Source organism: Leptonychotes weddellii, chromosome 15, assembly GCF_054177405.1.
Source record: "Leptonychotes weddellii isolate Sample4059 chromosome 15, ASM5417740v2, whole genome shotgun sequence".
In the NCBI taxonomy this organism is placed as follows: domain Eukaryota; kingdom Metazoa; phylum Chordata; class Mammalia; order Carnivora; family Phocidae; genus Leptonychotes; species Leptonychotes weddellii.
The window spans coordinates 1,063,352-1,087,034 of record NC_138383.1 but is presented as its reverse complement, the minus strand read 5'-3'; the positions used below and the strand labels follow the sequence as shown (position 1 = coordinate 1,087,034).

At 61.8% G+C, this 23,683-nt stretch overlaps 3 protein-coding genes across 11 annotated transcripts in view; 1 reads left to right on the top strand and 2 right to left on the bottom strand.

The window, feature by feature from the left end:
- GCGR (glucagon receptor) overlaps positions 1-5,588 on the top strand; it is a 6,790-nt gene extending 1,202 nt beyond the window's left edge. Inside the window, exons 2-14 of the mRNA XM_081804261.1 lie at positions 1,820-1,985; positions 2,065-2,167; positions 2,647-2,754; positions 2,835-2,956; positions 3,045-3,151; positions 3,242-3,398; positions 3,487-3,646; positions 3,717-3,777; positions 4,068-4,137; positions 4,433-4,521; positions 4,638-4,776; positions 4,862-4,903; positions 5,212-5,588. Of these exons, the coding sequence (XP_081660387.1) occupies positions 1,929-1,985; positions 2,065-2,167; positions 2,647-2,754; positions 2,835-2,956; positions 3,045-3,151; positions 3,242-3,398; positions 3,487-3,646; positions 3,717-3,777; positions 4,068-4,137; positions 4,433-4,521; positions 4,638-4,776; positions 4,862-4,903; positions 5,212-5,421 (1,425 nt within the window). The 5' untranslated portion in view covers positions 1,820-1,928 and the 3' untranslated portion in view covers positions 5,422-5,588. The remainder of the gene's footprint in view (positions 1-1,819; positions 1,986-2,064; positions 2,168-2,646; positions 2,755-2,834; positions 2,957-3,044; positions 3,152-3,241; positions 3,399-3,486; positions 3,647-3,716; positions 3,778-4,067; positions 4,138-4,432; positions 4,522-4,637; positions 4,777-4,861; positions 4,904-5,211) is intronic.
- Positions 5,589-10,343: 4,755 nt separating this feature from the next.
- On the bottom strand, positions 10,344-18,807 carry MCRIP1 (MAPK regulated corepressor interacting protein 1). 9 transcript variants are annotated; one of them, XM_081804266.1, is made up of 8 exons: positions 18,307-18,448; positions 17,216-17,340; positions 16,183-16,262; positions 12,807-12,920; positions 12,398-12,453; positions 12,186-12,304; positions 11,432-11,533; positions 10,344-11,250 (listed from the first exon to the last, which is right to left on the bottom strand). In XM_081804266.1, the coding sequence occupies exons 5-8, from the start codon at positions 12,403-12,405 to the stop codon at positions 11,186-11,188; spliced, it is 294 nt and encodes a 97-aa protein (XP_081660392.1). In that variant the 5' UTR covers positions 12,406-12,453; positions 12,807-12,920; positions 16,183-16,262; positions 17,216-17,340; positions 18,307-18,448; the 3' UTR covers positions 10,344-11,185. The 9 variants fall into 9 exon arrangements, with proteins under 9 accessions (XP_081660392.1, XP_081660391.1, XP_081660390.1 ...); XM_081804265.1 differs by lacking the exons at positions 12,807-12,920; positions 18,307-18,448 and adding an exon at positions 18,736-18,807; XM_081804264.1 differs by lacking the exon at positions 12,807-12,920.
- Positions 18,808-19,270: 463 nt separating this feature from the next.
- On the bottom strand, positions 19,271-20,496 carry PPP1R27 (protein phosphatase 1 regulatory subunit 27). Its single transcript, XM_006743081.3, has 3 exons — positions 20,173-20,496; positions 19,929-20,079; positions 19,271-19,612 (listed from the first exon to the last, which is right to left on the bottom strand). Exons 1-3 carry the CDS (start codon positions 20,360-20,362, stop codon positions 19,489-19,491), a joined length of 465 nt encoding a protein of 154 aa, XP_006743144.1. The 5' UTR covers positions 20,363-20,496; the 3' UTR covers positions 19,271-19,488.
- Between the last annotated feature and the right edge of the window lie 3,187 nt (positions 20,497-23,683).

Sequence of the window (23,683 nt, the reverse complement as noted above, 5' to 3'; positions counted from 1 at the left end):
GACACTGGTGGGGCCCTGAGCACCTAGGAGTGGTGTGTTCGGCCAGGCTTGGGGCCAGGCAACTGCCTGCCCAGCAGGTGGGGGGTAGGCGGGGTGAAGACGGGGATGTGGTTGGGGGTGGGGGGGTGGGGGGTGCTGGGAAAGAGGGGACAGGAGATGAGCTGGGGGCTGGGGAACACCACCTGGGTTCCTAGCCCGGAGACCTCCAGGAGACCCCTGACTCTGACTCTCCACTTGAACCCCTGCCCACATGTCCAACACTGAGCTGATACTTGTGTTGGGATAGTCCAGGACCCACGGAGCGGGCCGCCTGGTCCCCGCAGGGCCACGCCCTACCGCACTGGCTCCAGCAAGGGTAATAAGGTGGAAAGCGGCGAGCTCAGGGGTGCAGACAGGGCTGTCTGATCAGAATCAGGAGGTAAAGCCCCTTGGGTGACCCCAGAGCTGGAGATAGCTGAGCCACCCCTCATTCTCCACCTGCCTACACCTTCTCTGCCAGAAGAGCCCTTCGTCCTGGGGCTCCTCTCCTGAACCCGCAGCCTGGGTGATTCCTCACCTGGCCCAGGGACTGGGGGCCAGTGACTGTTGGGTGAGGCCTCCACCAGGCCTGGCCTGCACCCATGACCAAGGGCCGGGTCAGGAGCCCCACAACAGGCTGTGATTGGGGTGCCCACCTCGGATCACTGAGCTCTCACCCTGCGTGGTAGTGTCTCAGGGTCCCCTTAGGGGTGAGGTAAGTTGAGCTGGCCCCACAAAGGCCCAACTGGACCCTGATGGGAGGAGACTGAAACCCTCCACTTGCCTTCATCTCGTACTGCCCCCCCTTACCCCTGGCCAGTCACTGTCCTCCAACCTACTGGTTGTCCGTCCTTCCATCCGTCCATCCCTTGCTCACCGCTTGCCAGGGTGGCCCAGAGAAGGGTCCATCCACAGGCCTAGAGGACTCACACAAGTCACTCCTAGAGGGCTCACACCCAGGCCCTAAAGGGCCCCTCCCTGCTGCCCCATGGAATTCAGTCGGAGTCAGAGAAAGCAAGAAAGGAGAATTGATAGGGCTCTGCTGCCCCAGATCTCCACTCAGACCTGGGCCAGACCCAAGGCAGCCCTCCCACCAGCACCACCAGGGCAGGGGTCCCGCCCCTGGGCCCCTGGCAGCCTACACTCATCGTCTCAAAGCAGTGTGCTGCCAACCACCTGCGCGACGTGCCCTGGGGGACCCAGGAAGCCAGGCCTGAGCCTTGCATGGGGCCCAGAGGGTGCACCTAGATACTCCGGTCCTCGGAATGGGGCCTGTGTGTGACAGGGACCATCCTGAGCATGTGCCCGCACTCCTGGTCCCCTGGGCAAGGCTGGGAACTGGCCTGGGCCACCTCGATAACCACGTTGCGGTGATGGATGGCCCTGGCATCCCACCCTAGCTTGGCAAGCTGCCTTTCCCAGGGTCTAAGAATAGGTGAGGAGGACAGCAAAGGCCGAAGGGAGGAGGTGGGTCACTAGGGAGGCTGCTCCCCCCAGCAGGCAAGATGGTGAGAGCTGCACGCAGGGGTGGGGCTCCGGGGCTGTCAGAGCGGAGAGAGCATGAGCAAGCGAGCCGCAGGCCGTGGGAAACCCAGCACCACCCAGGGAGACACGAGGCCTCCAGGACTCTGGGCGGCACCTCCCAGCACAGGGCCAGACCCCAGCCCCATCACTGGCGAAGACAGACGACTTCTGGCGTCTTCTCTCCCAGCTCCCACTTCCTCAATAGGATCAAAGGCTCAGAGGGGCGGTCACAGCTGGGCCCAGCGGGACCTCCTCACTTGGGGGGGTCCCTCCACAGACCCTGCTGCTCTGACCGGAAGTCCCCAGAGGAGCGTGCGTGCCCACAAGGACCCCTCTGCCCCAGCTGTGTAGCCCCAGCCAGATGTGGCGGGTGGCCGCTCAGAGGCATGCCCCCCACCCGGCCACACTGCCCCCAGCTCCTGCTGCTGCTGCTGGCCTGCCAGGTGAGCGCTACGCCCACTCCCCATCCGGCCCGCGGCTGACATGGCTCTGTCTCACCTGTCCCTTCATCTCTCCCCCCAGCCTTGGGCCCCTTCTGCCCAGGTGATGGACTTCCTGTTCGAGAAGTGGAAGCTCTACGGTGACCAGTGTCTCTACAACCTGAGCCTGCTGCCCCCCCCCACTGGTGAGCCCCCAGGGGAGGGAGACGGGAGACGGGCCATCCCCGGGAGGGCTCAAGCAGGGACAGGGGCACCCTCTTATGTACAAGCTCTGAGGGTCACTTAGGGTGCAGCAAGAGATGAGGGTAGAAGTAGCTGCCAGGAGGCCGAGCCATGTCCGATCGAGGGAGGGGGCCTGTGCTGGGCAGAGGAAAGGAAGGGCTTTGGGCCACAGAGTTTGCGCTGGACCCTGGAAGGAAGCCAACAGATAGGGGTTCCGCCCCCAGAAAAGGAGGCACTGCAAGGGGGGCACTGAGAGGAGGGGCGAGCCCAGGTGGGTCTGGGGCCCTTTGGAGAGGTGAGGTGTGCAAGGGTAGGCGGCTGGTGGGCATCCAGGGAGGTCTGGGGGGCGACGGCATGCTGGGGCGCAGAGGATGAAGCCCAGGGGCTTCTCGGAGCAGCCCAGCCCTGCTGAGGGGCGCCTCCCGCCTGCCCTGCCTCACAGAGCTAGTCTGTAATCGAACCTTCGACAAGTACTCCTGTTGGCCGGACACCCCTCCCAACACCACGGCCAACATGTCCTGCCCCTGGTACTTGCCCTGGCACCACAAAGGTAAGCACAGAGGGGAAGTGGGGGGTGGCTGAGGGGGCCCAGGCTGGGGGTCAGGTGCTGACCGGAGCCCGGCCCTCCAGTGCAGCACCGCCTTGTCTTCAAGAAGTGTGGGCCTGATGGGCAGTGGGTGCGCGGGCCCCGCGGGCAGTCGTGGCGCGACGCTTCTCAGTGCCAGATGGACGAGAAGGAGATCGAGGTCCAGGTCAGCCCGCGGCAGGTGCAGCGGGAGCCGGGGGTTGGGGGACGGGGGCAGTGGCACCCCGGCCCTGACCAGCCACCGCACTTCATAGAAGGAGGCGGCCAAGATGTACAGCGGCTTCCAGGTGATGTACACAGTGGGGTACTCTCTGTCCCTGGGGGCCCTGCTCCTGGCCCTCGCTATCCTGCTGGGCCTCAGGTATGCCCACCCACCTGTGCACGCCCCCCTCCCCCCCCCCCCCCGCGGTGGGCAGGACGGCAGGCAGGCCCTGACTCCCCGTCCCCGCAGCAAGCTGCATTGCACGCGAAACTACATCCACGTGAACCTGTTCGCGTCCTTTGTGCTCAAGGCCGGCTCCGTGCTGGTCATCGACACGCTGCTCAGGACGCGCTACAGCCAGAAGATCGGTGACGACCTCAGCGTGAGCATCTGGCTGAGTGACGGGGTGAGCACCCACACCTGGCCTGCGGGCCCCCCGGCCCCAGGGCGGCAGGGGGCCATGCGGCCTGAGCTCATGCTGCGCCTGCGGCCAGGCCGTGGCCGGCTGCCGGGTGGCTGCCGTGTTCATGCAGTACGGCGTCGTGGCCAACTACTGCTGGCTGCTGGTGGAGGGTGTGTACCTGCACGGCCTGCTGGGCCTCGCCGCCTTCCCAGAGAGGAGCTTCTTCGCCCTCTACCTGGGCATCGGCTGGGGTGAGTAGGCTGGCGCGGTGGGGGGCAGGCTGGCTGGGGCCACCGGACCACAGCTGCCCCCTCCCCGCAGGCGCCCCCATGCTCTTTGTCATCCCCTGGGCCGTGGTCAAGTGTCTGTTTGAGAACATCCAGTGAGTATGAGCTGACCGGAGGGTGGACTTGAGGCAGCCAGGGGCTCACCCCTCCTGGGCACAAGGTGCTGGGTTGGGTCTATGGGGAGTAGCCGGACAGCACTGGGGGGGGGTGCGGGGGGCACCCTCCAGCCAGAGGTAGTGGTGGGTGGGGAAGCAAGACTGCCCCAGGGTGGGGGTCATTTATGACCATTTTCCTTCCTTTCCCAAGGCACTGATTAGATCCCCAGGATGTCAGGGGGGTGGGAGGCCGGGGGGCTGGCAGGACGTGAGCAGGCCCTGCCCTGCAGGTGCTGGACCAGCAACAACAACATGGGTTTCTGGTGGATCCTGCGCTTCCCTGTCTTCCTGGCGATCCTGGTGAGGAAATGAGGCACCTGCTGGCCCCACAGAGAGGGGTACAGAGGCTGGCGGGGCCTGCCTGCCAGTCCCCTCCTTCCTTGTTGGCCTGTGGGGCCTGAGGAGACAGATGACATCCTGCCTGAGCAGATGAGGAGGGAGGCCCTGGCACTCAGCCGAGACGCCAGCCAGTGTCCTGGGCCTCGGGCTCGGCTGCCCATCCCTGGCTGGGTGCCCAGCAGCCCCGGGGACATGGGAGCCAGGAGGGTCAAGTGGGGATCTGGGGGTTGCCCTGAGCTGTGCTCTCCACACACAGATCAACTTCTTCATCTTCATCCGCGTCCTTCTCATCCTCATGGCCAAGCTGCAAGCCCGCCAGATGCGCTACACCGACTACAAGTTCCGGTGGGTGCGGGCAGTGCACAGACCCAGAGACCCTGCAGGGGCCAGGGGGGCGGGGGCAGGACACCGGGGCCCCAGTGGGCAGGGTAGGCCCTGGCAGCTCAGGCTTCCACCCACAGGCTGGCGAAGTCCACACTGACCCTCATCCCCCTGCTGGGGGTCCACGAAGTGGTGTTCGCCTTCGTGACAGACGAGCATGCCCAAGGGACCCTGCGCTCTGCCAAGCTCTTCTTCGACCTCTTCCTCAGCTCCTTCCAGGTGCCGCCCTGCCCCCTATAGCCACCTGCCCCCCGCCCCCCCCCCCCCCGGCCTGGGTGCTGCCCTGACTGCCCCCTCTCTCCAGGGCCTGCTAGTGGCTGTTCTCTACTGTTTCCTCAATAAGGAGGTAGGTGGGGAGGTCCGGTCCAGGCGTGCAGCTGGGCTCCCTGGCCTCACCCATGCGGGGGGGTGAGCCCTTCATGTCCATCTGCATTTACTGGCTGCGGTCGCCATGATGCTGGGTGCTGCCCGCCCCGACGGCCAACCTTAGCCGGGTCCTCAGGGAGCACACGGTGAAGGGGGAGCCGGGGCGCCGAAGCCCCCGGTGTTCCATGCTGGAGCCCGCCTCGCTCTGCACCCAGGGCGCCTGGGAGTCCCTGGAGCCTGGGAGGCTGGGGACCCCGGACTGGCCCAACCCACCCGCGTCCGCCCCAGGTGCAGTCGGAGCTGCGACGGTGCTGGCATCGCTGGCGCGCGGGGGCCTCACTGCGGGAGCGACGCCCCGTCAGCGGCCCCCCCGGCGGCCCCCCCGGCGAGAAGCCGCTCCTGTGCGGGGGCGGCGGCAGCAACGGGGCCGCGCGGGGCCCCTCCGCACACCCCAACCTGGTCGGCAGCCTCCCCGCGTTGGCCGAGAACCCCTTCTAAGGCCCGGGGGGCCCCGGGCGCCCCGGCTGGGGCTGGACAACCCAGAACCCGATGCCCGACGGCGGCTGGAGGGGCGCCACGGGGCCTTCCCCGTCCACCTGTCCGCGCGGCGCGGTGGTCTGGGGACGGCGGCTCCGTGCTGCGCCGCCGTTTAAGGACACGTGTAGTCCCCAACAATAAAGAGTTTGAGCAGTGCCTGCCTTGCACACCCCGGAGAGCTGAGCCGAAGGAGAGGCGCGGGCTGGGCCCAGCGCTGCTCCCTCTGGGAGCCCCCCTTTTACAGATGGATCGGGGCCAGAGCCCCGCAGAGGGTCGGACGGCATGCGCCGCGCCTGGCGGTGCGCCTCCCGCCGCCGCTGGAGCAGTTTCTGGCCCCCCTCCCACGCTGCCTTAGGTGCGGGTCCACACACCCTGCGCCAGAGTGGGTGGGCCCCCGCTGGCTCTGGCCCCCCCCGCGGCACAGGCACGCGAACGGGGTGGGTGGCGGCTGAGGGAAGCCACCAGCCCCTCGAGAGTACGGCGACGTCTCTGCCTCGGGCCCCGTCAGGGCATCGCCGGCCGACCCCCAACTGGAGACCTCTTCCTGGCCTCTACCCGATCTGGCTCTAGCCACAGCTTGCCGACCGCGGAGCAGATAACATGGGGAGCCGCCAACCCCCAAACTGAAATGACCCGAGTGACGGCAGCAGTTCTCCCAAGACCTCTGCGTGGTCCTCACGCGACCACTTAGCAGAGCGGCCCGACCCATGACACCCCACTCCAGCGTGTGGCAGGACAGCGGAGTGCAGCGGTGGGCACCCTGCGTGGCGGGCAGCGAGGGCTGGTGCCCACCAGGAAAGAGTAGAGGGTCCCCTATAGGAAGAGCCGGGCGGTGCACTGGGGTGGGGAACCCCACTGTTTGGGGACGCACCGTGAGGCCCACGCTGCCCTCCTGGGGAGAGCGCGTCTGATGCAGAGGTCGGAGCCAGGTGCAGGAGCAGAGGCCGTGCTCACTCTGGAGTGCCCCGGGACCCGCGCTGTGACGCCTGTTGGGGGGGGGGTGTGTGTCGGGGAGGAGGACGCCATCGGAGGAGGAAGGAGCCAGAACGGAGAGCACAAGCTCCAGCGGCCTGCCAGGTGTCCCTGCTTCAAGGAGCTGGTGGGAGGTGACCACGGAGCTCCGGGGTGTGGGGTGCCCACAGCCTCCACAGGCCACATGCGCTGGAACTGCTCAAGCAGAGCCAGGCTAATTGGAGAAAATGAGAGGACAGAAGGCCTCTCAGGAAAGGTAAATAAAATTACTCACCCACCAGGCACCGGGGCCCTCCTGAGGCGGCCTTCACCCTGCGAGGCCCACACCCACTGCAGGCCCGGATGTGGCAGGGAGGGAAGGGAGAGAGGTGGGCAGGGAGAAGGGGGCAGCTAGTTACGGGGGACGGAGCTCTCTTGCGGCCCAGGTGGGTGTCCAGTGTTACTGTGATGGACAGTCTGCAGAGCAGGGAGGCCTTACCAGCCATGCAGGGGGAAGACTGAGGCCCCTGACCTTGAGGCTTCAAGCTACCTTTTCTCCCAGGCCCTCCTGAGCCCCTGCCCACAGGGCAAGCCCTGCCAGCCCTTGAGGCCTAGAAGCCTATGTGGGCACAAGTTAGTACAGGGAAAGCAGTTCTCCTTCACGCTAGCTGAGCTCAGGGTTGGTGACTGCCTTGGGGGGTGCGCCACTCACCTAGTGGCCTCCTGACAGCCCCCCCTATCCTGACTCCCTCTGCCCTTCTCCTTCACCCCTGTCCCTGTCACCAAGGGAACTGCAGCAGACCGGCAGAGCTGAGGGTGGAGGCAGAGGCCTGGCAAGGGCTGGACTTGCCCAGCCAATAAACATTGACTCTGACCAGGCAGCCCTGCAGGTGGGAAGGAGAGGGGATGGGTGGGGGAACCCACTTTCTCACAGCCCAGCACCCACACAACATCTCTGTCCAGGAAAATGAACACTCCAGGCCCTCTGCCTCTTCCCCATCTCCACTGCTGTCCTTGACCTCAGGCCCTTCCCCAGAATATACGAGTACTGCCTTGCATGTGTGCACATGCATGCGTGTGTACGTACGTGCTACTAAAATGAGTGTGAAGAACAAGAAAGAGGAAAACCTGGACTACAATAAACAGGGATCAAACCTAGGAGAGTTGAGAGGTCATACCCAGGATGGCCGCTGTGTGCCAGGCAGAGTGCATCACTGGGGGGAGGGGACCTCAAGCAGGGCAGAAAGTTACAGGAGAGACACCCTTCAAGGGGACCAAATGACTAAACACACTGAGGGGAAATTTAGATGACCTGGTGGAGAGTTCAAGACTTAATTAGTATTAATACACAGAAAACTAAGCAAATGAAAAAAGAACGCCATTAGGAACTTCGAGGAAAACAAAGTTGGGCAGGAAAAAACAATCACAATTTACCACATGGTTCAGCTCTAAATACAAATATAGACATCATAATGTAAATACTCAACACTGACATAACCAAAGTCATGAGAGAAAAGAACTGTCTAGGGAGGATGGTGGATGGGAGGTGGCAGTGGGGAAGAGAATGAAATAGAAAAATCAAGAAGGAACAGTGTGTGTATGCTACTAAGAAAGAGAAATACAGTTGAAAGTGGTTGTCTGTAGGTGGGGCCAGGAGAAGACCACCAAGGCTGGTCCACTCCCTGACCTCCACCTCTTCCTGGACACTTTGGCAGCCCTCAGCCCCAGGTCCTCCTCCCCCCACCCCCCCTGCTTGCTTTTTCTCTGCCCTCACTTTCCACTGCTCAGCCCCTTTTTTTCCTGCTACCTCCTCCCCTCCTTGACTGCAGTGCTCAGGGATCAGGCCACCCTCCTCCCTTACTGGTATGTGAAAACTATCAATATCTTAGATGATTTCCCAGTCTTATCTCCAGCCCCTGTGGCCCTCCCAAATCCATGCTTTAGACTCATCTTCCCATGCAACCCCTCCAATTCCACACATCCACATAGAGCTCCTTACATGCCCCCCACTGAGCTTCCTAGAGTTCACTGAGGTAGCCCCATAGGTCTGCTTCTACCCTGCATCTGCCTACAGCCTGTTCCCAAGCTAGTAGCCAGAGCAATCATTTTACATCCCATCCAGCCTCCGTATCTCACTTCAGCTTACAGAAATGCAGGGGACAGAGGAGCCTGCTAACAGAAGGAAGTGACCAGCCAAATCCAGAATGCAGGAAACTCCATCTTGAAGCACCCAAGGGGTCTCCAATATATAAATGGGGGGAAGGGAGGTAAGACTTAAGGGACAGGTCAGGCAGACAGATGCAGCGGATACACCCTGCCTTCCCATTCTGAGTCCATAACCCACCTAGAATATATTTAGATGTTAATGGGAACATGGGCTGGGAATTAAATGTTTGGGGATTACTATCCATGCTCAATACACATAAACATGCTCAGAGTGCATGGTCAGTATTTACTAAATCAAAATTTTGATAAAACTAAAAGCCTAAAATTTGAATAAGGCCAGTCTCTGAAAGGAGGTAAAGGTACGGTAATAAAACTTGCCCCATGGAGTTGTCAACACTGAATAAACTAGTGATGTGCACATGTGCAGAGTACAATGTGATGGAGCAATGGATGCATCCCTGTTCCACCAAGATGCTCACTGCCCTCACTGTACCAGAGGGAAGGCATCTCCAGCCACTTGTGGGCAGCCACACAGCCCTGGGGAAGATCCCCAGGACCTCGGATGGGGAGAAAGCAGCACAGCTGGGGCTGGGCTCAGACCAGAGGGCCCATGCCCATCTGAGAGCTGGGCCAGACCAACCAGGAGGACCTCCCCATTAGCTAGCATCCCCCCAACCCCATTTCTGCCCCCTCCCCCTGGTCCCCAAGACCCCCTTTATGACTGCTCAGAGTCCTCACCCATTAGGCAAAATCTCCAAATGGGACACATGGACCCCAAGTTAGGGAAGGGATGGCTCCACGCCCAGCCAGCATGCCTCCATCCACCCCCACCCCCACCCATTTCCTGCCCCCAGAGCCTCCACCTCCAGTGCCCCCATCTGAGCTCCACCCTCCCTCCTAGCATGTGGCCTCTTCACCACATTCCCACCTCCGAGGTGGTCTTGGCAGAAAGACCACAAGCTGAGGGCCTCCATTTCACACAAAAGCTAAGTTGGCAGGGACACGGAGTGAAAAGCCCTTGAGGAATCTCCTGTGGTCCACACACAGTGGTGGTCGGGTGAACAGGTCCCCGGCTACCATCGCTAGTGCAGGAGGCCAGGGAGGGTAGCCGGGGGCATTCAAACGCCTCGGCCAAACACGCCACAGGTCCCCGGGGAGCAAACAAGGCCACGTGTTAGAGACTTGGCTCAGGGCCTTGCACCACCAGCACCCACTGGCAGCAAGCCAAGGCAGCTGCTTATTACATGACCTGTCCTTCCCGTGCCCTGTCCCTGGGGAGCCCCCCCCCGAAGAAGATGCCTCCTGGAGTCACCTGTAGGCCCCAGAATACTCTTCCAGGAAAGGATGTTCCCAAAATAAATTCCAGTTTGGCGTCTCTGGACCTGGCCTACCAGGGCTTTCCAGGTTTGAAGGTCAAATGCACTAGGGTCTCTCTCAGGCCCCAGCGGCCACCCCTTCATCTGAATGGCGGAGATGCCACTCCCCCCTGGGCCCAGTGTGTAGGTCCAGGGCTGCAGAGGGAGGCTACTGCCTCCAGGGTCCACACCCCTAAGGCAATGGTCCCCTAAAGAGCACAGGAGAGCCACCTCAGCCTCTCTCCTCCAGAAATCCCCACCTCCACCTCCCACTGCACCGCCCCCCTGAGGCCTGAGCCCCGCTCAAGGAACCCAGGGATCCGACGGAATTTCTGGGTTCAGGGGTCTGACCTTGGATCTTCAGCCCTGCGTAGGCTGCTGGGACAGGGGCCTGACAGACCAAGGGGCCGATCCAACGCCACCTGCCTTTATTCACTGGTCCTTGGGCTCCAATCACAGACACTTGGCTTTTAGAGGACACAGGAAGAAAAGGGGACCCTGGTGACCATCCCAGCACATGGTACAGGGCCAGGATCGACCTCATGCCCCTGCCCGAGGGGACTGCTGTGGCCACAGGGCCGCGGACAGCAAGGGGCTAGGCCTGGTTGCCCAAGACCCTTTGTGAGGGAGTGCTCGGTGGCATCCCAGGCCTGGAGAGCTAGTGTCATCCCGAAGCTGATGCAGGGAAGGAAGGGGCCAGGCTGGACAGCGGGGTGAAAAATTAGACGCTCCCCAAGGTGTCCAGCCCAGAAAAGCAGCGGGGCTTGGTGGGGGATACACAACAGGTATAGGAGGGGCCGCCTGCCTCCTGCCTCCTGGCCACCTCACGGACAAGCCCAGTCCCACCAGCCTGGGAGACAGCAGAGGCCCCCTTGTCTCCCTCCTGACCTTGGAAGTGGCTGGGGGGGCAGTCAGGGGGTGGGGGCAATGGAAGGTGGTGGGAAGTGGAGAGGAGTCAGTCAAGGCCCTGGGGTGAGGGCAGGCAGAGCAGGCGCTCCAGAGATGCAACTCCGGGGGGAGCAGGGGCTGGTAGGGCCCAAACCCCCCTACCCCCAGTGACAGGGCAGCTTGAGACCCCCTGAAAAGAAAGGAGGGGGCTCGGGGAGGAAGGGCAGGCATTGGCCATCAATCATGCCCCTCCTGGTCCTGGGGTTTACAGCCCCTCCCCCCCCCCCCCAGGACCGAACCCGCAGGAGACCAACATCAGGCAGCGCCTGGGTCTCCCAGAGGCCAGGGGAGGGACACCACACGCTTCAGGACTTCTTGGCGTCCGGCGTGTTCCGGCGCTTCAGATCACTCAGGTCGATGGGCTTGAAGGCTGTCAGGGGACAGAGCACTCAGTGGTGGCATGGATGGAGAGGCAAGATCTGGGCCCCCCATCCTGCACCTGCCCCTGGAAGCCCTGGGACCTGGTCCACTCTGCCACACTGCCTTCCAGCCCTCCCCCCAGCACAGCCCCCCGGCCAGCCCCTCCCTCCTAGGTCATCTCCTCTACTCACTCTTCAGACTGGGGTTAGGGACCTTCTCCACGTACTCCTCCACCAGGCCCCGCTCGCTGCCTGACATCTGGCTCCGCAGATCTCGCTCCACGCCCTGCCAGGCTGCGAAAAACAAGGGGGTGGCGTCAGAGCCCCCAGCATGGCTGGGTAGTCAGGCAGAATCCAAGTGATCAGTGCCCTCATCCCTCCCCAGCCCTCAGAGCATCCTGGTAGCCCCTCCCCCAGCCCCCAGCCCCCTCCTTCACGGCTTTCAGCCCCCACCTGGCCTGCTCTTGACCTGAGATTGTCTTCAGAGCACCCCATCTCTGCTCTCTGCCCCCCTGACTTGGCTCTTAGCAAGCCTGTCATTGTCTGCACCACGACTAAGCTGCACTCACAGAGACACGTGGGACCCATCAGCTCTCGATCCTCCGCTCAGGCGCCCCCCCTTTCCCACCTCCGGGCACACGTGTCACTCATGGACACGGGTGCACGCGTGCTCACGCACCCCGGCCACACCACTTCTTGACACGCCCGGGTCCTCCCAGAGCGCACCACCATCCCGTCTTCCACAGCGGTTCCCCCCCGGGAGTCAACCTGACCCGCTCCGATACTTCCTCCCCTAGGAGCTGCCTGCCCCCCAGGACCAGAACTGGGCCTCCTCACCAGACACGGCCCCTAAAGGCGGGGGGAGAGCCTACACCCTGGAACGGCAGGAGGGGGGCTCCAGGGAGTTTCTCGGAGCCCCAGTCCTGGCTGGGGGTGCCCCACGTACCTTCGTAAATGAAGCGCACATTCTCCTCATGGGCCGGGGTGAAGATCTCACTGCTGCTGGGGGGAGAGCGAGGGCTACTGTTCCTCTTGCCGTTGTAGACGACTCTGGAGACAGGAGAACTGGGGGGGGGCAACATGTAAGGAAGGGATGGGGACAGAGCGGGGCCCACCCCCTGCCCCCCGGGGGAGGCCACTCCACTGCCTAAGACCCACCTGGTCATTGCGGGAGTGTCTGGTCCTTGCGCTCCACTGGCGGGTCCCCTCGGCCTCTAAAAGGGAAGCCCAGACCCTGGGAGTGGGACAGAGTCACCCTCTCCATGGGGGCTTCAGAGTGGGAAGGGGCGTGGGGCCCACCTTCTCCCTCAAGCTGACGCCAAACTGCTGTGGGCTCATTGCCTACTGGGGATCCCCTCGGGGGTGAGGCCCAGCCACAATCCAGGCAGAGTCAACCAGATGGAGGCTGGGGGCCAGCAACCTGCCCCTGAACTCAGAGCACCTTCATTCCAGGCAGCCCCCAGCCCCTGGACCACCGCCACCCAGGGAGCCCCTTCCCCCCCAGTCAGGTGGCTTGGGATGGCACCAGCAGCAGTGCTCAGATGCCCTTTCCAGGGTCATGGCACACCTCTCAGGGAAGTCTGGGTCTGCAGGGGAGAGCTGCAGCGCCCCAGTGACCCCTGACTCTGCCCTCCCTGCCTGCAGGGCCTGGCGTGCTGTCTCCGCTGAGCCTGGTTCCCATCTGTAAAACAGGGACGGGCTTCGTGGTGAGGAGCCCAAAAGAGCATGAGGCCCAGGGGGTGCAGGGAACCTGCCCAGCTTCCTGGTCCTGGAGGCCAGGGCACAAGCGAGTCAGGGCCCTGGATAGGACCCAACAGGGCAGGAGGCTAGAGGGAAAGTGTGAGCCTACAAGAAGCTCCTGGGTCTGACCCAGGCACCAAGACCCCAGGGTGCTGCCTGTTACAGCCTCTCTGTCAGCTCAGATTTTATAGCCCTGGGGGCGGGGGTGGGCAGTATTTTTTTTCCTTTTAAGATTTTATTTACTTATTTGTCAGAGAGAGAGCACAAGCAGGGTGGGTGGCAGGCAGAGGGAGAGGGAAAAGCAGGCTCCCCACTAAGCAGGGAGCCTGATGCGGGGCTCGATCCCAGGACTCTGGGATCATGACCTGACCCAAAGGCAGACGCATAAAAACAGAGCCACCCAGGCATCCTGGGGGTTGGTATTTTTAGGCTCAGTCTCAAACTAGCTAGGGAACGCTGTCCCCTCTCTCTGGCTGACAACAGAGCACAGAGTAAGGAAGTCGCCTACACAGGGCCAGTCCCAGGCCTGGCCCCAGAACAGATGACCCCAGGTACCGGGGGCAGTGGGAGGGAGGTCTTGAGCACAAGAGCCTCTGCCTCCCCTCCCTCCTGGAGCCCAGAGCATGGAGATGCAGCCCTTCCCAGAGGGCCAGAAGGGTGGGCTGCTGTGGGTCCTTGCTCTCTGGTTTATTCAGTCATGTCATCAAGGATCCAGCCTTTGAACACCTGCACAGATAAACACAAGCCCAAGGAGCAAGACAAGAAGCACAAAAGAGCATAAAACCAGCTTCCTGGAGGACACACAGCAGCCCATGTCCCACCCCACCCCACCCTGCAGAAGCCCAGCCCCTCACAAAGGGACCTCTCCTTCCTTGGACTCAGGGGTCTCACTGCCCATGGTCCTCTTTCCCAGACATCAGCCCCCCGAACACTCAAGCAGAGGGAAAGCCCTCTCTGGCCTAAGGACACCCTGGGACACTCAAGGGGCTGTCAGCAGTGGGACAACGTAGAAAGCTCCAGTTATGTGACACATGACAGGATGGAGGGACCAGGAGGACCGGCCAGCCCTTGCCTGCCCTCATCCAGGCCTGCCTCTCCTCCTGCCCAGGTGCTCTTAGTCCTCCTGCAGTTTGTCCTCCTCAATCCAGAGGCCCCTGCTGCAGGGCACCTGCCCTCCCCACCTCACCTGCCCTGCTGTGGGCCTCTCCCCACAGGGCAGCCTCTGGGGATCACCTGGCCTTTGTGGGCATGTGGCCTCATCTTAGGGTCCCCTACTCATCCTCTCCAGCTAACTCAGGTGTTCACCCCTTCTCAGCTCCCGTCACCCTACCTGCACACACATGGACACCTCACCTGCTCCTCTCTGTCTGCAGACCCAAGGCCTAACCTGGGCTGGCCCCAGAGTAGCCAGCCTGCAGGAGCTGTGCCTGTGACCTGAGCCCCGGGCCCACAGAGCACTCGGTCCCCACACTGAGGACCAAGCCCCGCTGCCCATTGGGCTTCCTGCCTAAACCAGCAGCATGATGAAGTCCCTGTCCCAGGCCTGTACATTTATCAGCAAAGGCCCTCCCGTATGGACATCCTACTTCAGTTCAGGTTTCTGGTACCCTGGACAAACTGGACAGGGAAGCGCCTTCACATCACACATTCAGCAGCTTTTCACAGGCTGGAGACTTGAAGAACAAATAAAATGACATTTTAAAAAAGAGCCACCTTCTGCCTCCTTTCCCAGCCGCAGATCATAGCCCACCAGGCTGACTGCTATAGCCTGTGTCCCACCAACCTGTCTTCCCAGACCGGAGAAACCCCTGCGCCCTCCCAGCCCTCCCTCCAGCTCAGCCTGCCTTCCCTGGGCCTTTATCGCCAACATCTTGTACTGGCCCCACCGCCCCCAGACCCCACCACCTGGCAGGACTCAGCGGCAGCAGGAAGCTTCTCCTGGAGAAGCCTCCTGAGAGGCCAGAGGCCTGCTGCTCGACAGAAGGGACAGTGACCTGCCATTCACTCACTCTGCTCACCTCCTATGGTGATTGGGCCTCCAATCCTGATGCCAAAAAAAGTTTCCATTAAAAAAAGCAATCAATATGCACCCCCTGACAGTGACAGCCATCCCAGTCCTGGGTATGTGCCCGAGACAAGGGCCATGCAGCTGCTGGGAGGGGCACGGGAGCGGCCAGAGAAGCACCCAAAGGAAGAGCCACTAAAGAAAGGGGTGTATGTCGAGCCCGCTCCTGCCACCGAAGACGACTCAGCTGGGAGCCGGAACCACAGCAAGCACAGGCAAATCACAGCACTGAGGCTGAGCAAAAGGAACTAACCCAAAAGGACAGAAGATGGAAGCCTGGGGACACGAGCCCACTGGGAGCAACCCCCAGCAGAGGGCCAACCACAGAGGCTCCGACGGGAGAAATCTAAGGGGACAGCTGGAGTACAACCTGGACCTAAGCGACCACTGGACCAGCATGACAATATCTCCACTGACCTCGGCAGGAAGGGTCTCAGTGGAGTAAGGCGAGGAAGTGGGCAGTCAGCCAAGGTCTGCGTGTCTGTGAGGAGCAGCTATGAAGGGAGGCATGAGGCCAGGCTGACTACGGGGCATGTCTGCTGAAGCAGAGGGACATCTGAGCGTGTTTACCGCTGAGGGAAAGTGCTGAGCAGGGCCACGAAAGAGGCAGGTGTGGAGGGGCCAGGTGACCAGAGTGCTGGGGAGAGTAGCATGGGCCTGGAGGAGTGCCAAGGACACCTAGCAAGACAGGCCGAGCCATGGAGGACCACGGAGCCCCAGTCCAGCAGGATGGGGACCTGGTGCACAGATGAGGGGCAGGGGCAGCAGCCTAGCGGAGGGCAGGCCGGAGGCCCCAGTCAGAGAGTACTTGGCCTTCACCGCTTCCTAAACCACCTCCCTCCTTCCCCTCATTTGCTTTCCCTCTTCTGCTCAAAAGGACTAGAGGCACAATTATTCCCCCAGCTCTGGGGCACCTGGATGGCTCAGTCATTAAGCGTCTGCCTTCGGCTCAGGTCATGGTCCCAGGGTCCTGGGATCGAGCCCCGCATTGGGCTCCCTGCTCAGCGAGAAGCCTGCTTCTCCCTCTCCCACTCCCCCTGCTTGTGTTCCCTCTCTCACTGTCTTTCTCTCTGTCAAATAAATAAATAAAATCGTAAAAAAAAAAAAAAAAAGTAATAGGATCACATCTGGCAATTACCAGCACGTTGACGTTTGCAGCATCCTTCCAGTCTTGGTGACCATGATGTGAAGGGCAGCTCAGTCACCGGTGTCTCAGATCTAATGACGCAACGATGGTCTCCCCTCAGCCCATGATCCCACCATCGGCAAGCCCAGGGCCATCCTTCCCAGAGCCTCCGGTGTGCTCTCCAGCTACCTCTTCCCATTTCCAGCCACCCCCTGTCCGACCACCATCCCCCCAACAACAGCAGAGCCTCCTGCACCATTCCCCCTACCCCAGTCCTGACACCCCTCCCCAAGTAATTCCCCCGCTCTGCACACCCTGGACCCTCTAATGCAATCAAGCCCTCAGCCTGGCCCAATCTATTCCTTCAGATGTGTCTGACTGCTGGGCTGCAGCCCACCCCCAAACACAGTCTCTGAATCAGAACCACCTGTGCCAGCTGCCGTCACCACAGAGAACCACTCGCTGCCCCCGCGCTGTGCACTCTGCAGGGCTTGACCCTTGTCCACGGCTATCGAGCTCACGGCAGCTGGTGGCTACGTGCTAGGCACACGGCAGGGTCCAGAACCATTCTGTGGCTGGAGGTCATCCATCCTTGCTCTGCTGCCCCCAGGGAAATCCCTTCCCTCTCTGGGCCTCAGAGTACTCATCTAAGCCAAAGCTGCCCCCAAGGATGTTCACTGGGCACTTCTGGGAGAACCACGGTCTAGGACAGTGCTGGGCACCCCAAATGCAGAGGCAGCCCATTCACAGGGAGGTGGAGGCCCAGGAATGTCCAGGACATGTGAAAAGACAGCAGTGCCACCAGCCACAGCAAGCAGTCGCCATCCAGCAAAGGAGGGTCTGAACCCCCAGTGACTCCCAGGATCTGGGCCTCCAGGGCCACAGCAAGCAGGGCCAGGCCCAGACAGCTCAGCTGACCTGAGCACCCCAGAGCCCGCCAATGCCCTTCCTGGCACCCCCTGGCAGGTCCCTGGACAGCCCTGACATCAATGCGGTTCTGCTCAGAGACAAGGAGGGAGTCTCTCGAGATGGATAAGGTTTGTACCTTGCTCTTGCACGGGAACCGAGGACCTTCCAAGACCTCCTGGGGGGAGGCAGGGCATGGGAGGACCCGAAGCCCAGCCGTCAGTCCCCCAGTCTCAGACTCTTTCCCAACACACAGCCATATGCCTAAGAACAGGAGAGGAAAGGACACTCTGTTGTTCAGAAAAGTGACAATGAGTATTCTGGAGTTAGAATCAGTGATGCAAATGGTGGTCGTTCTGTGTTCCTTTGGAATTTCTGATACTCATGCTTTTCTTAGATTCCACTTTCCCATGATACTCTGTGTCTTTGCGGTACTCAACAGTATCAGCCATTAAGACTTCTAGAAAATAATCTACTATCCAAGCAGGTACCAGAATACTGCTGTACTGGATACCCAACAGGGGCATTCCCCTGAAGACCCCCGGGGCAAAACCTCCAAGTGCCGCACCCTCGCCCTCCTTCCTGCAGCTCCCATCCCAAGCAACAGCCCTGAGTGCACGCACCCAACACCACCTGGCCCAGAAACCTCACCATCCCCTCAGCTCACCCCAAATCAAGCTTATGTCCTGCCGGACATGGCTCCTGTCCTTTTCCTCCCCACCCCCACTCCTCTCTAAAAGCTCTCTACCCAGAACTCACTCGCTGTTCCCCACTGCCCACTCAGGGGCCCTTGCTCAAGGTGTCCCCTCCGCCCAATAAGATCTTACTCATCCTTGAGATTCAACTAAAAGACTGCCTTTACTTGAAAGCCTACCTGGGGCTGGCCCGAGGACAGGATGTGTACACCTCCGTACCCCCTGAGCTTTGTCACAACCCAGGTTGTTTTTGTAATTCGAAACCGCGCGCGCGCGCGCACACACACACACACACACACACACACACACACACACACGGCTTCCACCCCATCGGCCCTGCACTCCTTGGTGGCACTCTGTCCACCACCAACGGCGGCAGCCCCCGTGGGCGGAATCAGGTCCTGCAGCCCAGTGAGCTAGCTCCCTGAGGGCTGGGCCCATCTTACTCCCTTTCCACCCTGCACCTAGCCCCGCACCACCTGGCCTGCGGAGGCCGGACTGTGGGAAAGGCTGGATAACGGAAAGAAGGGAAAACTGCGGGGGAGCCTGGCCAGCTGCGTTCCAAGAGCCAAGAAGCAGCCCCAGGAATGTTCCCTTTGGAAAACGGGGAACCGCAGGACATTCGTCCACCTCGGCGGCGGCTGCTCCAGAGACTAAAAGGGCGGGCCCCTGGTTGCTCCTTCCGAGCCCAACTCCCCGGGGGATATGGGGCGCCCGGTCCCCAGACCCGGCGCGGACCGGCCCCGCCACGTCCCCACGGCCCCTCCTCGCCGCACCCTCCGCGGCGGGATGCGCGCCCCCCAGCAGGCCCAGGGGCTCGGGCGCAGCGGACCAAACGGGTCGCACGCCCCCGGCCCTCCGCGACCCCGCCCCGACCCTCCCCTCGCCAGCCGCCGCGCCAGGGCGGATCCCGGCCGCGCCCGCCCCGCCCCCGCGCCCGCCCCCGCCCCCGCGCCCGCCTCACCTCGCCCGCTCGGCCACCGCCGCCGCCGCCAGCTGGGGCCCGGCCGGAAGTGACGTCACCGCAGCGTGCGCAGGCGCGGGGAGCGTGAGGGCCACGTGACGGCCGGCGCCCGCATGGCGGCGGGGGCGGGGCCTCGGGGGCGGGGCCTGAGGCCGGTGGGGTGGGTTACGGTGCCGGCGCACCCGGTTGTGCTGGGCCGGCGTGACGCGGAGTAGGGCGTGGACCGGGCCGGCGGAGTCTGAGGAGCCCGGGGGCAGGGGACGCGGGGGCAGCGGGATGGGGTCCGGAAGCGGCGGTGTCTGGGGTTGCGGAGCCCCGGGGAGCGCAGCTGAGGGGCTGGGGACGGCGGGGTCCTGGGGGTCCGGGGCTGGCGCGGTCGGAGACCTCAGAGCCGGGAGCCCCGAGATTCTGGCTCCCTGCGCTGGCGCTGTCTCCTGGTCCCCCAAGCCTGGCATGGATAGCAGGGCCTGCTGACCACCGGAAGCGGGGGAACTGGGAGGGTCCCGTCCCCAGTAATCAGGCTACCACCAGGGGCTAGGGAATGACGTTTATTGAAAAAGTAAAAAGTGTCACAATAAAAAATTCACCTGGTGAAAAAGCCAGGCCAGAAGTGTGGGGGGTGGGGGTTTTGCCCAGGTACGGGGGTCCTGGCTGCCTGCCTGCCCTACCGGTGGGGCAGGTCCAAGCACCTGGGGGAGGTGGGCACCCAACTACTCTAGGGAGGGCCAGAGCCCTGGCAGGGCAGGGCTGGGCTCAGTCCATCTTGGTCCCTTGGAAGAGCTCCACCAGGTCCTTGAAGTCTGGGTCGATGAGGTCTGAGGGCAGGTCTCCATCGTTGTTGGCTGCGTCTCTGTCTGCCCCCAGGGAAATGAGGTACCTGGGGTGCAAAGGTTGGCAGTGGGGAGGTGGCCCGGAGGGTGCTCTCACCCCATCCCCAGGGTCGCAGGCTGGAGTCCTGAGGTACACGTTTTTTAAAATTTTTCCAGGAGGGGTGAAGAGGAGGAAACCTGACCCTCCAGAAACAATGGCTGACTTTTCCAGTTTGCTCTAGGGAAGAGGGCAGAAAGGAGATTCTAGAAGCTCTTAGGGTTCTTTCTTAGCTGTACTCCCAGGGCCATCTTTTCGAGACCACATCCTGGAGGCCACTTGAGGCCAGAGCATTTCGGACGAAGCCCCTGGCCTAAGCCTCTCACCTGGCTATGTCTGAGTATCCATCGCTGCAGGCAATGTGCAGGGGCGTCCACCCAGTCTCATCCCGCTGGTGGATGTCAGCCCCGTACCTGACCAGCAGCTTCACACACTCCAGGTTTCCAGAGAGCACAGCCTCGTGCAGGGCGGCCAGGCCTGCGCAGGGCAAGGCAGAGCAGGGCAGGAGGGGTCAAGGCTGAGACCTTCCCCTGACCCCGTAGACACTGCGCTGGCCCCACAGGCACTCACCTGAGGGGTGGATGGTGTCCAGGGCGACTTTCCGAGCCCGGATAAAGCGGCCTACCTGCTCCAGATCCCCTTGGCGGATGTGGTCTAAGAACAGGACGTCGTTGGGGAAGCGCACGCTGCGATGGGCTAGCAGCCGCCTGCGCCGTTGCTGTGGGCTGTATCGGGCATAGCGGCTGGTCCTGCTGGGCATCCTGGGTGCTGTGGCGGGTCCACCTTGTGGGGACCCTGCTGCTCGGGGAAGGGACGTGTCCGGCTCGGCTCGGACAGCGCATGCAGTCTCCTCCAGCGCCGGCGCCGCCCCTGTGCTCCCTGTGACCGGGCACTTGCCCCTTATATAGGACCCGCGGCGCTCTATAAAGCTGTGCAGTCATGCTCCTGCCGGGAGGGGTGTAACGGAGCAGCTCCGGCCCTGCGCTCAGGATCATGTTTAGTGGCTCATCTTTCAGCCCACCTGTCGCTGTGCCCCGGCCAAAGGGGTCAGATCCTTCCCGGCCACTGCTGTCTGCCCCACAGCTGGGCCTAGAAGGTGCCTTATAGAGGGTAGGAGAAGGCACTAGAAGGACAGGACCCCTGAGGAAGGCGAGTGGGTGCCAAGGTCGTGGGGAGGGCCCAGGCATCTCCCCAAGGCCTGGAAACTCAGGGAAAAGGCCACGATGTCTGGTGAGGGTGGCTGCTTCCACCTCCTGGAAAGCAAGGGGGCTTCCCACAGCAGAGGAGGCACAGGGCCCTGACGATTGCCAGAGAAGGCCCCGCCCTGCCCGTATCCCTCCCGGTCACTTGTCACCTTCTGTCGGGCCTGCGCCACTCTGCCCTCCTCCTCAGAAACTTCCCAGGTTAGGATCTAAATAAATGCCTCCGGTCCCACCTGCCCAGCCCACGCTGCCCGCCAGGAAGCCCTCACCACAATGCCCCTGTTTCCCTTCAGCCCCATGTCCCCGCCCCCCACCCTTCCCCTGCTTCCAGGCTCCTGCCACTTTCTGCCAAGGGCACACGTGCTCCCACTTAAGAGAGCATCCAGTCTACTCCCCCAGATGGGCCATCATATCCCGTGGGGCGCGCTCTGCTGGCCCAGACGCCTGCAAGAGCGTAACCAGTGGGTGCTACGGAGATGCCCGGCAGGCTGAGCCAGCAGTCTGGAGGCGGCTTTGGCTTCAGTGGAGAGAAGAGGCAGGAGACATGGGCGCGCACACCCAGGAGCATGCCCGCGGGGTCGGGGACAGCCCCCGCAGCACATGTTAGGGCTGGTGTTACAAAGTACCAGACTGGGGACTTAAACAAACTTTATTTTCTTGTGGTTCTAGAGGCCACAAGTCCAAGATCACGGTGTCAGCCGCTTGGTTCCTTTGGAGGGAGAATCTGTTCCAGGCCCGTGTCCTGGCTTCTGGTGGTGGTCCTTGGTGTTCTCTGGCTCGTAGACACATCGCCCCATCTCAGCCTTCACGTCCACATGGCCTTCTCCCCGCGTGCATGTCTGTGTCCAAATTTCCCCTATTATAAGGACACCAGTCATCAGATTAGGGTCTCCTTATGGCAGCATGACCTCATCCTGACTGATCACATCTGTGACCACTGTATTTCCAAATAGGATCACGGTCTGAGATTCTGGGGGTTAACACCTCAACACAGGAATATTGGAGGGATGCAGTTCAACCCGTGACATTGGTGAGATCCCCTGGGTGGTCACCCAAGTCCTGAACGAGGACACAGCCCAGATTGACGGGCACTTGACGGGCACTGGGAGGGGCAGGCAGCCTGCTTACCAGCAGCCTTTGGTCACTGGGCTGGTTTTGATCCAGCAAAACCGAATCACCAAATGTATTTAACACCCTCTAGGTGCAAAGCCTTGGGCCAAATGCTGTGGAGAAACAGGGCACTAAGACAGACTCCCTGCCCTGAGAAGGGTTCCCCAGCCTGCCTCAGAGCCCCCACCTGCTGCTGGCCAGTCCAGCCCCACGGGAACCCCCCTCCCAGCCCAGGCCCTGCCAGGGCCCCCATACAGGGCTGGTGCCCAGTGTCCCTGTACTCCAGGGCTCAGAGGGTGGAGCCAGGTGATCTTAACTCCTGGTCACTTGGGAGGAGTCAGTGTAGCTTCTTCTGGCTGGTTTCCAGGAGACAGAACTTCCCTTTGATGAGAAGATTGCCTATTCTGGTATCATGGGAAGTTCTGTCTGCCCTCCCAGAACCCTGGATGAGGCTGCCAAGGGTGCAGCCCTTCCCGAGAGTGACCCGGCTTTGGGCTAGAGACAGGCCAAGCGCCAGGCAACCCCAGTGACGCACCCCTTGGTCCATCTGACTAAGGTGAGCTGAGAGCTTGGGGGTTTGTGGGTTTGGCGTTTCCATTTGGATCAGAGAAGGGACGGGTGCCCAGAGCCCCCCCGCAGTCACAACAGATCCCCTGAAAGGTACTTAATGTGCTTTTTATTCTAGCGAGGACATGGGACTATCCTCTAAACCACGGGCATGACCTGAGGCATCTCATTTGGAAACCTTCCGTCAGAAGCAGGGGTGAGCATTTGACCTGAGATTGTTCGCAAAGTCTCTCTCTCATGCAACCGCAGTGGAACCAAACCTGTATTGATCCAGCTTGGTCCCTGACGCCCACGTGGACTCGGGGAGTGACCTGGTTTGTACAATGTTGGGCTTCTGCCTTCTAGAGGACTAAAGCAAACTAAGACAGTGAATCCAAAAAGCTCACTCTGAAAAGTCCAAGGAACACAACTAGTCAGGCTTTGCATCCAGCAGAAGCCAGGAGCTGGAGGGCCCGTTAGGAGAATGGGTGCAGGCCCACAGCAGGCCCCTTCCCTGCCAGCAGGCTTTGAGGCCGGAGGACCTCCAGGGGCTGGTGCACTTCCGGGACCAAAGCTTCTAAGCACCTGGAGAGAGCAGAAGAGAAGGAGGGAGGGGGAGAGGAAGACAGGGAGGTTTGGGATGTCCCGGGCTGTTAAGCCTTAACTGACCACCCTGAGCGTGCAAAGTTGCCTGCTAATCCACCAGCCCTGCTAGGTTTTGGACTCCACCCCACAGCCTCCCAGCAGATCCAGGCCCTGGAATGTGCTAATCAGCTGCCTCTGCAAAAGAGGGAAGGTATGGGTGACTCACTGCGCACCCCCCCGGAACACATGACGACAGTGCTGGGCAGCTGCACCTGGTCCCCGCTCTCTGGGTCCTCAGGGTCACCCACACCCGTCGCTGGGGCAGAGAGCACAGGATTGGACTCAGCCTCCCACCCCAGCTGTGACTCCTGATGGCCTTGCTCTGTGCTGGTTTCCTCCGCGGGAGTCCGTGTGTCCCCCTGGGGGAACAGCTCACATTTTGGAGGGCAGGGCTGCCATCCTCCTCCTACAGAAGCTAAAGTGCCCAAGCTCACCTTGCCTTGGAGACGTGTCTCATTGTGTCGGCACCACACGCATGAACCCTGCGCCAGCACAGGCCACCCAAGGACCAGGGCCGCTGAGCTGGAGGACGGCAGAGGGCCTGGCCGGCGTCGCCCAGGGTGCTCACGCTGGGTCCT

What these genes read in the sequence shown, in the direction of transcription:
- PPP1R27 (XM_006743081.3), bottom strand. Translation starts at nt 20,362, where the DNA reads ATGCCCAGCAGGACCAGCCGCTATGCCCGATACAGCCCACAGCAACGG. An exon ending in GGACACCATCCACCCCTCAG is followed by an intron (nt 20,080 to 20,172) that starts GTGAGTGCCTGT and finishes TGCCCTGCGCAG; the next exon opens with GCCTGGCCGCCCTGCACGAG. An exon ending in GGATACTCAGACATAGCCAG is followed by an intron (nt 19,613 to 19,928) that starts GTGAGAGGCTTA and finishes TTTGCACCCCAG; the next exon opens with GTACCTCATTTCCCTGGGGG.
- MCRIP1 (XM_081804262.1), bottom strand. Translation starts at nt 18,212, where the DNA reads ATGGGCCCAGCCCTCAGGGAGCTAGCTCACTGGGCTGCAGGACCTGAT. An exon ending in GACACTCCCGCAATGACCAG is followed by an intron (nt 12,305 to 12,397) that starts GTGGGTCTTAGG and finishes GCCCCCCCCCAG; the next exon opens with TTCTCCTGTCTCCAGAGTCG. An exon ending in TGTGCGCTTCATTTACGAAG is followed by an intron (nt 11,534 to 12,185) that starts GTACGTGGGGCA and finishes TGTTTTTCGCAG; the next exon opens with CCTGGCAGGGCGTGGAGCGA.